The 15,665-nt window shown below is 39.9% G+C and overlaps 1 protein-coding gene across 3 annotated transcripts in view; it reads left to right on the top strand.

Annotated features, from left to right (window-relative positions):
• The window catches only part of Ccdc148 (coiled-coil domain containing 148), a 261,767-nt gene that overhangs the window by 102,431 nt on the left and 143,671 nt on the right, over positions 1 to 15,665 (top strand). For all 3 annotated transcript variants that reach the window (XM_034496862.2, XM_076928783.1, XM_076928784.1), the window contains one exon: positions 14,981 to 15,119. In XM_034496862.2, the coding sequence (XP_034352753.1) occupies positions 14,981 to 15,119 (139 nt within the window). The remainder of the gene's footprint in view (positions 1 to 14,980; positions 15,120 to 15,665) is intronic.

The following is a 15,665-nucleotide window of genomic DNA, read 5'->3' as shown; positions in this document are numbered from 1 at the left end:
TATGAGTGTAGAACCAAGAGAGCCGTATACAGCTCACCTTGTGTGTAGCAGAGAGGAGGGAGCTTCAGCACAGTCACTCACAGATTTGTCTTTGAGTGTCTGAAGCAATGTACAAAACTCAATAGCATTCACTGGCTCTAGGGAGGGAGACTTCATGTAAGATTGCAGGGACTCACCATCACACTTGGCTAAGACAAATAAGTTTTTGAAGAGGGAAAAATATAACAAAGGTAAAAAAATTAAATAACAAACAAAAATGTTGGCAACATGAGAGATGAAAGATATTAAAATTCATAATATATAAGGATATTTTGCAAATTAATTGAATAATAAGCAGCAAAGTAGAAAACATAAAAGGAGATGAAAAGAAAATTATTTCCTTTTTCTGCTAATATTTACTTAGTGTTTATAAGCATAAGTCAGACAAAATTCTCAGTACATGTTTTCTTAGTGTTGTATTGCTGTGATGAAACACTATGCCCACAGCAACTCTTATAAAAAAAAAACCAGTTAATTGGGGCTGGCTTATAGTTCAGAGGTTTAGTCCATTATAGTCAGACAGAAAGCATGATGACGTGCAGGTGCTGGAGAGGTAGCTGAGAGTTCTACATCTGGATTAGCTGTCAGCACGAAAAGAGAGAACCAGTGGGCATGGCTTATTTTTCTGAAAACTCAAATCCCACTCCCAGTGACACACTTCCTCCAGCAAGGCCACACTCATTCCTACAAGGCCACATCTCTTAATGCCTGTCAAACAGCACTACTTCCTAATGGCCATACACTCATATATGAGCATGTGAGGACTATTCCTATTCAAATCGCCACGGTTGTGATCAAGTTGATAACATACAGAAGTGCAGTTCACAAGGCAACTGTGCTCCACAGTATTAGAAGCTGGTAAGTCCTACAAAGGCATAGGTTAAAGAACATAGTGGGATGTTAGAAGGCAGATTGCAGTTCTGAAAACAAAACAAAACAAAACAAAACAAAACAAAACAAAACAAAATAAAACAAAACAAAACAAAACAAAACAAAAAAACCTTGGAGCTAGGTTTCAGTTGGGCAATGACATGATGAGAAGCCATAAAGTGGGTTGAGAGAGCTGGTCATGCAGACATTGGAACATCATAGCCCATATTCTTTGAGATGGATGAGTGTGCCCAACAAAGGTCCAGTGTCCAGGAACCCAGGGATAGATCAGCAGAATACTTGGATGAGGTTCAACAGGTAAGAGTGAATAGTAAGCTATTATTTGTGTTGAGTGTGTGTGTGTGTGTGTGTGTGTGTGTGTGTGTGTGTGTGCGCGCGCGCGCCTCTGTGCATATGTGTGTATGTAGCAGGGAGTTTAACTCAAGGACTCATGCATGCTCAGTCAGTGATACACCATTGAACTCTACCCTCACTCAAGAAGTAGGATATTTAGAGACGTTTTCTAACCTCATCTTTTACATAAGTGATCTTGAACTTCTTAGACCAGTGGCTTTTAACCTTCCTAACACCATAACCCTTTAATACAGTTGCTAATATTGTGGTGACCCCAAGCATAAAATTATTTTTATTGCTACTCCATAACTGTAATTTTGCTACTGTTATGAATCATAATGTAAATATCTGATATGCAGGATATCTGCTATGCAGGCCCCCATGAAAGGGTCAGTCATTCAACAACCAAAGGGTTTGCAACCTACTGGTTGAGAACCACTGTCTTAGATTGATTGTGTCAAGCAGAAGAGAGCAGTGAGAAGCCCTGGTTCATGTTGTGGCAGCATAGCTTTGGCAATTATTGTGCTTAATGATGGTGGGGTTGGGGCACAAGAAAAGATTGGACACACAGGAAGTTGTTAACCTATCTCAAAATATAAGGTGAAGAAGTGATAGATACTCAGCATCGACTCTGGTCTCCATGTGTGTGTACACACAGAGAATCTTTATATTGGGGGAATAATATGTGTCTCTTTTGAAATAATATTAAAGGAAAAAAAATCATTAAAGTGAAGTAAGTATTTGACTTTAGTGTTGTTAGATATTACTTTTTTCTCTTCAAATTGGTAGCAAAATCTTGAAGACTACCTGTGCTGGTTAGTGTTTCATCCAACACATTAGCTGATGACCTGGTAGTGGCCTTGATCAAGGTGGTGGGAAGTCTTGAGCTCTTGGACACCACTTGAGAGTAGAGCCAAGGCGTCTGCTAGTAGAGTCACAAAAGTAAAAGCCTAGGGAACTTCAGCAGGAGTTGCCTGCTACGCCTGGTTTGTTTGGATTGGGTATCTCAGAGAATGGGTGTGGGCAGGCTATCTAGTTGTGGGTGGGAGGTTTAGGTGTTCAGGCTTGGGTATGCTGAGTTTGGGGCAGCCATGTTGGGCTTTGTGAGTTCAAAGTTCAGAAAGAAGATCTGGTCTAGAGTTTTACTCTGTGAATCATTAACATGAAATTAGATCTGGTGACCAGAGCAATGATCCAGGAAAGAAAAGAGACTAAAACTCCAACCCAGACATGTGAGCAAGACAGTGTCAGAGAAAAGAGGGAGAAGCAACAAAAGATAGGCAGACAGATAGATGATAAACAGACAAATAGATCAGTAGATGAGAAATAGATATAGGTAGGTATAGATGCTAGATACATAATAGATGGGCAGATGATAGATAGATGCAGAGAGACACGGGGAGAGGACAGATGAAGAAAAAGCAGCCTGTACTATTTGTAAAGGAGGTGATGAACCACTGAATAAATGTTGCGAATTCCAAAGACTAATAACTGTTCGGCTCTAAAGGGAGATATCTGGGAGCCATTTTCATTGCCAGAGACGATGTGAATGGCTACTTGGAGTGGGTTTGACTGAGCCGGTGGAGAAGGATAGAAGAGAATGAAAGTCGATATCTTGAGAACCTTTTTCTGCCAAGGAAAGCAGCAGGGTCTCTTTGCTGCTGAGCTCCCCACTATCTTAGGTTTTAATTTTATTTAAAATAGGTATAATATCAATGTATTTGATGCTCACCGGGATAACCTAGTAAGGGATAAACTTTAGGGGAGAGGGAAGGCAGGGAGGAAGGAAGGAGGGAGGGAAGAGCCAGACAGAGGGAGAGGGGGTGGCGGAGGAGGTGGGAGAGGGAATGGGGGAGGGAGAGGGAGAGAAAGAAAGGGAGAGAGAGGGAGAGATATGTTCGGGGATTGAGGAGGCTTAGGACCAGCACGGGGCCATTCATGTACGTCAGAACTAAGATGGGGGCAGGTGATGCATAGCATGTGATTCAGATGCTGGAAGCTGAGATGTCACGGTGGCCTGGAACTTCTCAGCTGTAATTCTAAACACAAATGAGTCAGAAATGTATGACCCTCTCTACTTATCAAAGGAATGGAAAATAAAACAGAACTCAAATACTTAACCTTGTGAGAATGGCCAAACAGACAACAATTTTACCCAGGGTTAGAAACAGTATAAGGGAAATGGCTATTTACATATAATTGGCATATGACATTTCTCAAAGCCACACGATATTTGTCAAAGATGGCGATGGGGCCAGGAACATGGTTCAGTCAGTAAAGTGACTATAAAAGACAAGCATGGGGACCTGAGCTCAGATCCCGAGCAACCACATAAAAAGGCAACTGTGGTCACACATCTGAAATCCTCGCACTGGGGAGGTGAAGACTGGACGATTCCTAGAGCCTAGCGCCAGCACGTTTTAAACAACTGGTGAGCTTCATGTGCAGTAAGGAACCTTGGCTCAAAATATAAGATGAGGAGTACTTACCTATCTAATATCACCGTCTGGTCTCCGCATACACACATGGGCAAGCATGCACTCACACAGTCTTTGTATTGGAGGGGAATAAAGGTTGTCTCATCAGAAATAATAACGAAAGAAAAAATTCTCTCAAGTGAACTATTTCACTTCAAGTGTATTCAGTTTTTCTCTTCCCGCTGGTAGCAAAATTGTCAAGACTGCCTGTGTTGGTTAGTGTTCTGTGAACTTGACACAAGCTGACATCATCACCGGGAAAGGAACCTTAACTGAGGAATTGCCACCATCACATTGGCCTGTGGGCATGTCTGTGGGGCATTTATTACAATTATTAATGATGGATGAGGGATCGCCTGCCTCATTGTGAGTAGTGCCACCCCTCAGCGGGTAGTCCTGGGTTCTATAAGAAAGCAGGCTGACCACACAATGGAGAGCAAGCCTGCTGAGTAAGCAGATCTCCTCCATGGCGTCTACATCAGTTCTTGCCTCCAGTTCTTTGGCTTCCCTTCATGACAGTCTATAAATTGTAAGATGAAATAAACTTTTTCTTCACCAAGTGGCTTTTGGCCGTGATGCTTACCACAGCAATGGAAAGCAAGCTAAGACATTACCTAAACAGCCAAGCATTAGGCAGCAGTGACATCTGGCATGCTGAGTCCATTCAGCACATTGCAACACTAATTCTAATCCATAGGGATTTTTTAATGACACAAATAGCTGTGATATGTGTTATGTAAGTACAAAGCAGGTCACAAAGTAGTTTATATAATGTAAATTCTCTTGCTGTTTCTTAAAGTATGACATATACACCGGTACAAACACAGCAGAAAGACTGGAAACCCGGTCATTCAAATAAACAATAACTACAGTCATCCCAGGTAGTGAAATTATAGACATTTTCATATATTTGGTTCTTATTTTGTAAGGCAAATCACAGGTTTAGAATTTTAAGTTAAAAGTTCAATAGATCATTGATATTTAATGAGTACCTCATGCATGATATGACAAGTACCCATGACTTTAATCCTTGGTTTATCTCATTTTAATAGCTGTGTTTTGTCAGGCAAGGTACCCATTTGTAAGCTTGTCTCTTGGGAGGCAGAAACGGAAGGACTGTGAACTCGAGACCTGCCTGGACCACATAGCCAGACCCGGTCTCATGGGATGGAAGAAACAAAGGGACAAAGGAAGCTGTTTTATACATTAAATAACTGCTGTTCAGAGAAAGGAAGGCCATTTCCCTAGTTTTGAGCCCTTAGTAATTCAATAGATGAGGTCCTTTCTGTCCATCTAAATAAGGAAGCTATTTACACATGCCAGGAAGATGGTTAACCAGCTTGAGTCCTAGATCAGAAATGTTTAATGAAAACATGTGAGCCACATATGTAATTAAACTTTTTAATTAAAAAGTTAAAAAGAAAAAGGTGATACATTTAAAATACATTGCAATTAATATTTCCAAAATATAATTGCAACATGCAACACATATTTGAGAATTACTGATGAGCCATTATACACACTCCTTTTTCATATAGCTTGTGAAGAATGCCCATAACCCCCGGATTGTGTTAACGTGGACATGTCAAGCCACACACGTGTGCCTGGTGGCTAGCATCTTGGATAGCACAGCTCTAAAGGATGGCCCAATTTACTAAAACACACTATAAAAACCAATCTGACTACAGTGGAGCCTCACCCTTCATTCATCGAGCTGGCAGAACACTTTGGATTCTGCTGTGGTGGATTAGGCAGTGTGTCATTAACAACAGGAAGGCGAGCTCAATTGCATCTTTTAGACTCAAAAGAGATCGCAGCTTTAATTTCCTTACACTAAGATGAATTAATCATATAGATGAGACATAACTGTGTCTCCATTCAGTTGCGTCAGATCTGAAGTCAGTCAGTATGTGGATGATGACAGCAAGGTAACAAGTGCTTTATAATTTATTGTTGATAGGTATATTGCATTTCGTACTGTCGGCTCATAATTAATATTCTGAGATCTGAACCTGACTGCTGTTTAACAGTGAGCTCGCACCAAACAGCCAGTGCTCTAGGGTCATGCTTTTTCAGCCTTATTACTTGGATTCATCATATTTCGTTAGCACAGTTCAAGGTGTCTCTTTATCGCTCTGTGGACATTTCAGTTGGTGTACTTGTCTCAGAAATACTTTACAGAAAAATTTAAAAATAGAGGTAAGCAAAGAGAAGAAAGAAGTTAATCTAAACCCAAGAGAGATTTTGGAGCAACACTTTTGTTTATGGAGAGACCTCTGCAGGCATGTCCACGGCTTCCCTAGTTTGAATCCCACCTGTTGCTGTTCTTCTGCTAAGTGGTATTTATTTACACAGTTTCTCCTCTGTTTTGAGTCACCCACTAAATATCCTTGTACATGTATTTTAGTAAATGAATAGTAGGATAATGTGTGATTATATCATATAAATTCAGCCAAGTCCTCACTTTTGAGTAGTAGGTATTCTGCATTCTGATGTTCTTTTAGAAACTTTGGAATGGACTGGCTTGTCACTTTTTTTTTTTTTTTTTTTTTTTTTTGCTTGTTTGTTTCTTTATAACTGTGATTTCTCTCCTCAGTTGGATTTTAGAAATGGAGATTATTCTGAGTCAAAGAATATTGTTAAGTGTTAAGAATATTGCTATATTTTCTTCCAGAAAATCAACCCAATTATAATTTCTTTTCCTTTTTCTTTTAGGTTTCTTCTTTCCTCTCCTCTCCCCTCCCCTCCTCTCTCCTCTCCCCTCCCCTTTCCTCTTCCCTTCCTTTTTTTCTCCCCTCCCCTCAGCTACCTTACCCTTCCCTCTCCTCTCCCCACCCCTCCTCTTCCCTTCTCTCCCTTTTCCTCTCTCTCTCTCTCTCTCTCTCTCTCTCTCTCTCTCTCTCTCTCTCTCTCTCTCTCTCTCTCTCTCCTTGTATCAGACTGACCTCAAACTCATGGACTCCTGTGAGCCTGAGCTCCTGATCCCCCTAGCTCCCAGTGCTGGAGTCTCAGTCTCTTACTACCAATCCCAGCACAAATTATAACGTGTTTCACCATTTGGTTAATCGCTGCTACACTTAGCGATAAGGCCTTACATATTGCTGTCCAGAGGGCACATCTTCAGGATCCTGTTCATGATCTTTCCTTTAGTTTACCAACACAGTGCACCTCCATCAGTGTCCTTCAGTAAAAAGAGAAACACACACATTTCCCCTTTTGCCAAAGCAAATTGGATATTCCATTGCTAGTAAGGATGAACTGGGACAAGTCAGTGCCAGAAGATAACATGGCCTCATACAAATTTAAACAAACAGATGCCTGTGCATGTGTCTCCTCCCGATGAACACAGTGAGAAGAAAGCAAGAAAACAGCAAAACGGAGATGACACGAATTCACTGACAAATGAGGCCACAAGTTAAAACATTACAGTTTGACCTCCACAGGGCATATATTTTTTTTTTTTTTCTGGAAAGTGTACTCCCAGAACTGTTGGAAAGGTTCCGTGCCCGAGCATGACCAGGTTCAGGTTCTGCATGTGGACCTCTGCTGGCTGTGTGCCAAAGCAATTACTAAAGGGAGAGCTTCTGAGAAAGCAGCATGGTTCTTTGGTCTTCAAGGGTTTGCTTAGTCCTATGTGTTAGCTGACCCAGGCTGCCAACATTGGCCACCACACCTCCCACTTTCATTGGAAGTGCAGTCCATGGGGGAACTCCTGCTCACTGCTGGCATTTGCATTGTTGGAGAATGGGTGATCATTGCACACAATCTTCTGTTTGTCACATAGCTTTAGTAGCATTGTTTTAAAAGAAAATTTGCATGAAAATTACTGGTTTATAACTTAATGTTAGCTCATACTAGAAAACACATCTAGCAAGTATTAAGCTAGCTTTGGGTGTGGTGCAAGAATGCATCCTATCCAAAAATAAAAAATCATGAATCTCCTTTTTAAAAGATTTAAACATTTTTTACTTATATGGACACACATGAGTCTGTGTGCATGCATGTGCAAGTGTGTGTGCGTATGTGTGTATATGTGTGCATGCCTGTGGAGGACAGAATAGGGCTTCGGATCCCCTGGAACTGGAGCTGGAACTATTGGCAGTTGTGAGCTGCTGGGTATGGGTGCTTGGAACTGAACGTTCGACCTCTGCTCCAGCATCAAACACTTCTAACTGCTGAGCCATCTCTCTAGCCCCAGGGTCTAAGTTTTATGCAACATGCCACAAAGTTGTCTTTGAGTTTACTTCATTGAATTTATGTATTTGCATGTTATGCTTTATAAAGCATAAAAATAACATTTGCTATGTCTTTAATTCAATAGTCCTTAAAACAGATTTGGTTTTAATATTTTAATTTGTGCATGTGTGCGCGTGTGTGTGTGTGTGTGTGTGTGTGTGTGTGTGTGTGCCAGAGGTGCCACAGTGTGGAGGCCAGAGGTTGACAACCAGTGCCTTCCTCATTCCTGTCCACATTACTGTTTTTGAGACAGTGTGTCTCACTGAACCTGCTGCTCACTGATTTGGCTAGTCTAGCTGGCCAGGAAGCTCCAAGAATATGCTTGTCTCTCTTTCCCCAGTGCACCATCATGCCTGACTTTTTACATAGCTATTAGTGATCTGAACTCAGTTCATCTCCTCATCAGCAATCTATGTCATTTTTATTATAGGATTTGAATTCATTTGCAACCAAGATCGTTTTAGATAAATACATTCACCCATGATTTTGATGTTTTTTCCCTCATGTTGTTTGTTGTTTTCCAAAATGTTTTTCCTTTCTCTCTTGTTCCTGTGTGGGTCTGTTTTCAGTGGTGGTGGAGTCTGATTCTCTTCTCCTTTTCTCCTGTGCTTCTCCTCTATCATTGACTCTTCTTCCCATGTTTTTGTGATGGTAATGAACACCCTTCATATCTACGCAGGTCACCTTGAGTACTTCTTGTAAGGCCAGCCTGGTAGTGATGGATTTCCTCAGTGTTTGTTTTGAAACCCTGTATATTTTCCCTGCATTTTTGAAATTATCTTTGCTGTGTAGAGCATGCTGAGTTCAACTGTGCTGTTTGATCATGGCTTTGAGTGTCTCATGCAGTTCTTTTTTGGGCTTGTAAAATTTCTATGGAAAGTCTGCTCTCAGCTTAATGAAGTTTTTTTTTTTGTTTGTTTTTATTTTTGTTTTTTTTTTAATGATTTTTCTCTTTCTTTTGCTGCTTTTAGAATCCTATTGTACTTTAAAAATGCATATGTGTATATGCATAGGTGCATGCACATGTGTGTGCAGATTTGTGTGGAGGCCAGATGACCTCAGTGTCATCCTCAAGAATGGTGTCTATTCTTTTGAGATAGACTCTTAATGGTGTGGAGCTTACCAATTAAGCTAGGCTGGTTGGCCAGTGAGGCCAGGAATCCTCTGTCTCCACATCCTCCATCTAATGCTGGGATTATAAGTGAGGGCCACCATGCCTGGCCTTTGTGTGAGGCTGGCCTTATCATGCTTGCTCAGCAGGCACTTTACTGGGCAAGCCTCTGTCCAGCCCCTGCCTTGCACTTCTGACAGTGTGTCCAGAATGGGTCTCAGAGAGTATGTCTTTTGGTCAAATGTTGTAGGGACCTTTTGAGCTTCCTGACCTACATTTCCATCTTTTGTAAGCTTCAGAAACACCTTGGCAGTTATTTTGCTGCATAGATTCTCTCTCCTTCTGGAATACCCATAATGCAAAGGTTTGCTCACTTAATGGTGTCACATAAGTCTCAAAGGCTTCCTCATTCTTTGTGGGTTTTGTTGCTTTTCCTTCTAAAACGGTGTCTGAAATATTTTTAAAATACCTGTCTTTAAACTCAGAAGCATTTTCTTCTGCTTGATGAATTTTACTGCCGAGGATCTCACTGTATTTTAATTGTATTTATTGAGTTTTTAGCTCCAAAATTTCTAATAGACTTTTTGTTATATTTATTTGGATTAAAAATTGATAGTTATTAAGTTCATATTGTGCATTGCATATTGTTTTGAAATGTATATATTAAATACATTAATTTAATAAGCTGTATTAAAGTACTCCTATATATATAAGAGTACTTTAATACATATACATATGTGTATATATATATGAGTAATATATATATATGTATGTACTTTAATACAGCTTACTAGCAAATATATTACCCCATACAATTACTCTTTTTATTTATTTTTGAATTAGCATACAAAGTGTAGATTTCATTATAACATTTTCCTTATCCACTGGTTCTTTCTTAAGCTAACTCTTTGCTGAATGTCATATTTATATTATAAATTACTTTTGTAGTTTCTTGAATTGTCTATATTTTGAATTCTTTTTCAGGCAGTTCTCCCATGTCTTTTGCTAGTGAGTCGTTGTGTTCCTTGGAGGTACTGTGTGTGTCACCTTGTTGTTTCATATTTCTGTGTCCCTGTGTTAACATTTGTGCATCTGACCAGTTGCTTCTATCAGGTGTGCAGGGTAACTTTGGCGGTAAGTCTTTCTCCTGACGATGTTTCCAGGGTGATGATCGGACAGGCTGCGTTGGTATCAGTTTCAGTTGGATACTTTATATAGTGTCTGTGTAACTTCTACACCTCTTCTCAATATTGGCAATATCCGCGGGTGTCTCAGTGTTGGAGCTTGCAGGATTTGTGGGATGTTGTCACCAGCTGGGTTGTTGTTTGCCTCTCTCTCTCATTTTGGATGGATTTATTGCCTGTGCCATGTACAGTGGGTTTGGAGTTTCTATCAGTTTCTGTGGGTTGCTTCTTTGTTAGTGGGCTCAAGTGTTGCTTCGTGATGATACTGAGTCAAGGTATTGTCAGTATCTGAGGTCTTCACCATAAGGAGAAGCAGTAGCCCAGTGAGTAGAGAGTCAATATAGGCTTTCTGAATGACTCAAACATGTGAGATTTAGGAGAATTCAACTGGGGTCAAACTGAACTTTCCCAGCTTAGTGCTCTCTCTCTCTCTCTCTCTCTCTCTCTCTCTCTCTCTCTCTCTCTCTCTCTCTCTTTTATGAATGACCTGTTTCGCTTCACCTTTGAGAAACTCATACTGAAATGATGTGTGTGGACTTCAGTGTTTGGAGGCAGAGGAGAATGAATGAAGGCCGAATGTCACATGTCTTGCTCTGCATACTGAAGTCCAGCTGTCTTAGAAATGCTGGTTAAACTGTAAACTGGGAAGTCTGGGCATGCTCTAACAAAGACAAAAGTTGCAAAACACTTTTTAATTATAAAACCTGGATAGACCAATAAAATAGAGATGGTAAATAGCTAACAAATATTTTTGTCCAAAGTATTTAGTTAATTTATTTATTTATTCTTACATGTATAGGCATTTTGCCTGCACTTATATGCCTGGTGCCCACAGGTGCCGGAAGAGGGTTTCAAATCTCAGGGAATTAGAGCTACAAATGGTTGTGAGCAGATAGATGCATGCTGGGAATCAAGCCCGGCTCCTCTGCAGTGCTCATAACTATTGAGAGTTTGAGCATCTCTTTGAGACATTTCTAATTATGAAAGGTTAGGGCAATTTTAATGTTTTCTTTAGAAAACTTTAAATATCAAACAATTTTTAATTTCAGAAAGTAGATAAGGGACTTTTTAAAAAATTAGCCATGTAACAAAATATGTTTTGTTATCACAATCACCAGGGAAATGGTTAGCTTGAGTAAGAACTTTAGCAGGTAAAAGCTAACTCAGTCTTAGTTATTTTACATACATGTTTTTGTAATAAGGAAAAAAATAAAGGTTTGATCAAGAGAGATAAATATCCAAGTTTTAGTTTAGAAACAGGCATTTTTTTTGTTGTTTTTTTGTTTTTTTGTTTTTTTTCTTGGTTTTTTGAGACAGGGTTTCTCTGTGTAGCCCTGGTTGTCCTGGAACTCACTCTGTAGACCAGGCTAGCCTCGAACTCAGAAATCCGCCTGCCTCTGCCTCCCAAGTGCTGGGATTAAAGGCGTGCACCACCACTGCCCGGCCGGCATATGTTAAATGTGATTTTATATTTTAGAATCTAAAAGACCATGTTTCTAAGAAATGGCTGCTTTGGTACTATGAGGAATCTGCTCTGTTTGAACATTCACTCCTTTTGGATTTTACTGTGCCAGCTTTCTCTCTGTCTCTCTGTCTCTCTGTCTCTCTGTCTCTCTGTCTCTCTCTCTCTCTCTCTCTCTGTTTGTGGGTGTGTGTGTGTGTGCATGTGCATGCATGTGTGTGTTGTGCTTGTGTGTATACACATGCATGTGTAGGTCTGTATACAGTAGCAAATCTTCTCCCTTCCCTCTCAGATAGCAATCTAGTGGTTTTGCTGTTATTGCATGGGTATTTGCCTTAAGCTGCTATAAATATTCTAGAAATTATAATATTATGATATTTAACACACCATTTCCTTTCAGTATGTTTTTTCCATTTTTACTTTTTGTATACTAGAGAAATGACTTACAACTTGTGTAATTTTGTTAAATAGAGAAAGACAGTTGAGATGTGAAGCTTCTCGAATCAACTGCAAGGTCAAAATGGATGTCATCACTGCACAGGGCTTACTTAGTTAGAATGTCTGCTTTAAATATTTTATAGTCATCCCATACATTTAAGTGGTTTTTAATGTCATTAAAATAGCAACTAATTAATACATTCATGCAATTTATAAAAATGAATCAAATGCTACAAATTCTTCTGCTGCTATATTTATTTATAACAGTGTGTGCAGCTTAGTGTGTGCTTGTATTTGAAAAGCATTTCAGTAAATGTTTGCTGTTTGCACATTGTGGACAGCTACAGTCTTGTACCACTATTCAGTAGGCAAAGCCATCAAACTAATTAGTTTAAAAGTACTTCTCCATTTAATAAACCTTTTAAGCTGTTTGAAAATTATGGGAAAAATTGCTTGTGGATTATGTTAGGATGAGTTCTATAGAAACAAAAGACGGTTTTCTAGAACAACGGAACTATCAGTAGATGCTCCAGGAAGGCTTTTGAGGGTTACAGGACTATTAGCAGATGCTCTAAGAAGGCATGTGAAGGCTACAGAATAGTGGGAGGGGGCAAGAATGCCTAAGCAAGAGAGGGCATCTTGATGGAGGCTGACATTGTCAACTAAGTCAGATTGGTACCAGGGTTGACCCCCTTGGAGGGATCTTTGGGCTAGCAGCATTGTTGACCTATGTCTATCAGTCAGCTGTTATTTGTACTTGGTGTTGGAAACACTTCAGAGTGAGATGCTTCTGTTGTGGCCACAGAAGAGAGGAGTTTCTTCAAGGATTTCCCCCTAAGAAACAACCACTATTTTAAAGGCAAATAATAGTTTAAAAGGACAGCCTAGGTTCTGTCCCTTTCCCAGAACACCTCACATACATTTGAATCAGATAAGGGTGGAAATTTGACTGTGTTCAAGGCCCTTTGATTTTAGAAATAGCTTAAAACATTAACAAGGACATGAGCTTTCATTCTGTTCTTCAATTGCTAGTGGAATGATATTGAAGAACTTCTCCTGCTAACTTCTGTTAAAATGCATCCACATTACCGTGAATGAAAATGGCCCTTGAGAGAGGACCTGAGACATTGTCCTTGACAACCTGAGGGCATTTTAAATGCCAAGTGCACGCAGGCAAGCTTTCCTTCTAGGTTAATTTTCCTACTTGAAATGTTTTATTTGCAGAAGCCTTTGGCTGTCTGCACATGCAGAACCCATCCAGTTGGAACCAAGGCACTCAGTGTATTCATGAATGAATTCATTTTAATATTTCCCCTGCATTGGATTATTATGACATACTGAACAGTTTTCTCTTCGGAGACTCCTTCCCACCCTCCTTTTCTTCCTTTATATAGTAGGTATGAAGAATTTTCTCTTTTGAAAGATATTTGTCTCATACTCCCTATCAGTGTACTGAAGGAACGAGGTAACCTTGTGTGAGGATGGTGGAAACCCCTTTAGTTCCACTCACTTAAAGGATATTTTATTTTGGTAAAATGTCAAGTATTTTTCAGAGGTAGAAAGATACTTGAAAAATATTGAATTGCATAACCTAAGGGGTAAGATCATTGGTACCATGGGAATAAACAATGGTGATTTGTCTTGGATCAAAGAAACATTTGTTACTATTAATACTTCCCTCTGATTGCATCTGTATTTGATTATTCTAATTTACTTAGGAATAATAATAACATGCAAATAAAATCAGAATATAAAGAGACATTAATTCAGTTGAGAGTTCAAACTGACAATGCAACTTTTTCACTTTGCACAGGACTTTGCACAGACCTTTATAAAGAATGTGAATCATACCATGCCTAGAGGAGATGGGACAGGACTAGGTGCATTGGCACAGGGTGGACACGTGACTAGGGCAGCTTGCAGAATCTTGTTTACAAGTGACTTAAGTGTAAAGGTGCTTTCTCCAGCCTCACAAGTTTCATTTCAACCCCTGAAACCCAAATAACAGAAGAGAACCAACTTCTGTAAATGTCCTATAACCTCTTGTGTGTGCATGTACAGGCACGCGTGCACACATGCACCAAATAAAAACCCAAATTATTTATTTGGTCATTAGAAAAGTAACATCATTGTTTGTCTTTTCACTACCAATCTGTAGTCTTATCCACAAAGCATGAGGTAAAGAGAATAAAGTAAAAGATTATTTGACTTGCCTTGGAGCTCAAAGCACAAATAAATGCCTCTCTCAATCTATATTTATTTTCCTTTGTGTAAAATGTTCATCCATTTACATTTGTGTTTGTCTCCAGCATGGAAATGGGAACTTCATTGAGTAAGAAAAATATTATCGTTTTAATCTGTATCCATAATAAGTATTTCCCAGTGTTTATCTACTCCATTCACTGGTGATGGTATTTTTTTTTGAATATTGCTATAGGGAATATAGAATAAATATTAAAAAATATCGTGTCTCACCAACATCTTTGAATTATTCTTGGAACTTTGATGAGATCAAAGCAAGGACTAAAGAGTCCACTGGACATGGGCTTAGAACTATGGATCAAGCACTTGGTGGCTGACAGGTGGCGTTAGCTCACTCAGCTGAGCATGCTGGTACATTCCCATGGTCTCTGCCCCCAGGATGAAGCTGGAGGGTATCTTGAGACCAGCTCGAACAGCATAGTGAGATCTTGTCTTCAAAAGCCTCATTTCCTACCATGATCTTCACTTCCTGATAGCTTGAACAGTTTGAAGTCCCTTAAATTCCATGATTGTTCACCTATATGTGTGACATTTTCATTGCTTCCAGTAACTTCCAACTAAGTGAGGAAGAGCAGTGGATTTACCAGGCTGTCTTAGACCAGTACCCAGGAAATCTCGTGGGCAGAAGGGCTCTGTACTTGGACATGTTGCAAAGACATTTTCCTCACAAGTCCAGGCATCATTTGGTGAGTGATCCCGATGATGAATATGCATTTCCTATATGCTTGTGAATTGCTGTGCTTAGAGGTCCATAATTAGTAAGACAAATATATGTCTGTGAAATAGCGCTCTGAAAATCCTTTATTCCTCCACTATAGAAGATATAGTCACAGGCTGCAAACCCATGTGGGTCATTTTTGAAGCCTGTAAAGTCTGAAGGAAGTCCAGGGCCAGCCAGTCTGTGCCCACCTTCTTGGAGACCTTCACCATGGTTTCTCAGCGATGAAGCAGCCGTTTTTTTACCCCCTGGAAATCACACTGTCTTTTACCTGCCTGTTATGGAGCTTTTTATCAAATCTGGCTCTTGCCTGAAGCATAAATGCCTGCTTTCTACCCATAGAGCCTATCTCACTTCAGTCCTAGGCCTGGAAAAACAACAGCGTTTTCCCTGGGCAATGTCACTAGCCTCCACCACAGCTCTGCCTGATTCCCACATGGTTCCAAACACAAACCTCACTGCAGGGACTAAAGATAGGACTGAAAGTTACCTGAGGGGAAATTGAGAGACTATT

This window comes from Arvicanthis niloticus, chromosome 2 (assembly GCF_011762505.2).
Source record: "Arvicanthis niloticus isolate mArvNil1 chromosome 2, mArvNil1.pat.X, whole genome shotgun sequence".
Taxonomy (NCBI): Eukaryota; Metazoa; Chordata; class Mammalia; order Rodentia; family Muridae; genus Arvicanthis; species Arvicanthis niloticus.
Note: the sequence above shows the minus strand (reverse complement) of the source record. Positions and strands in the feature narration are given on the sequence as shown.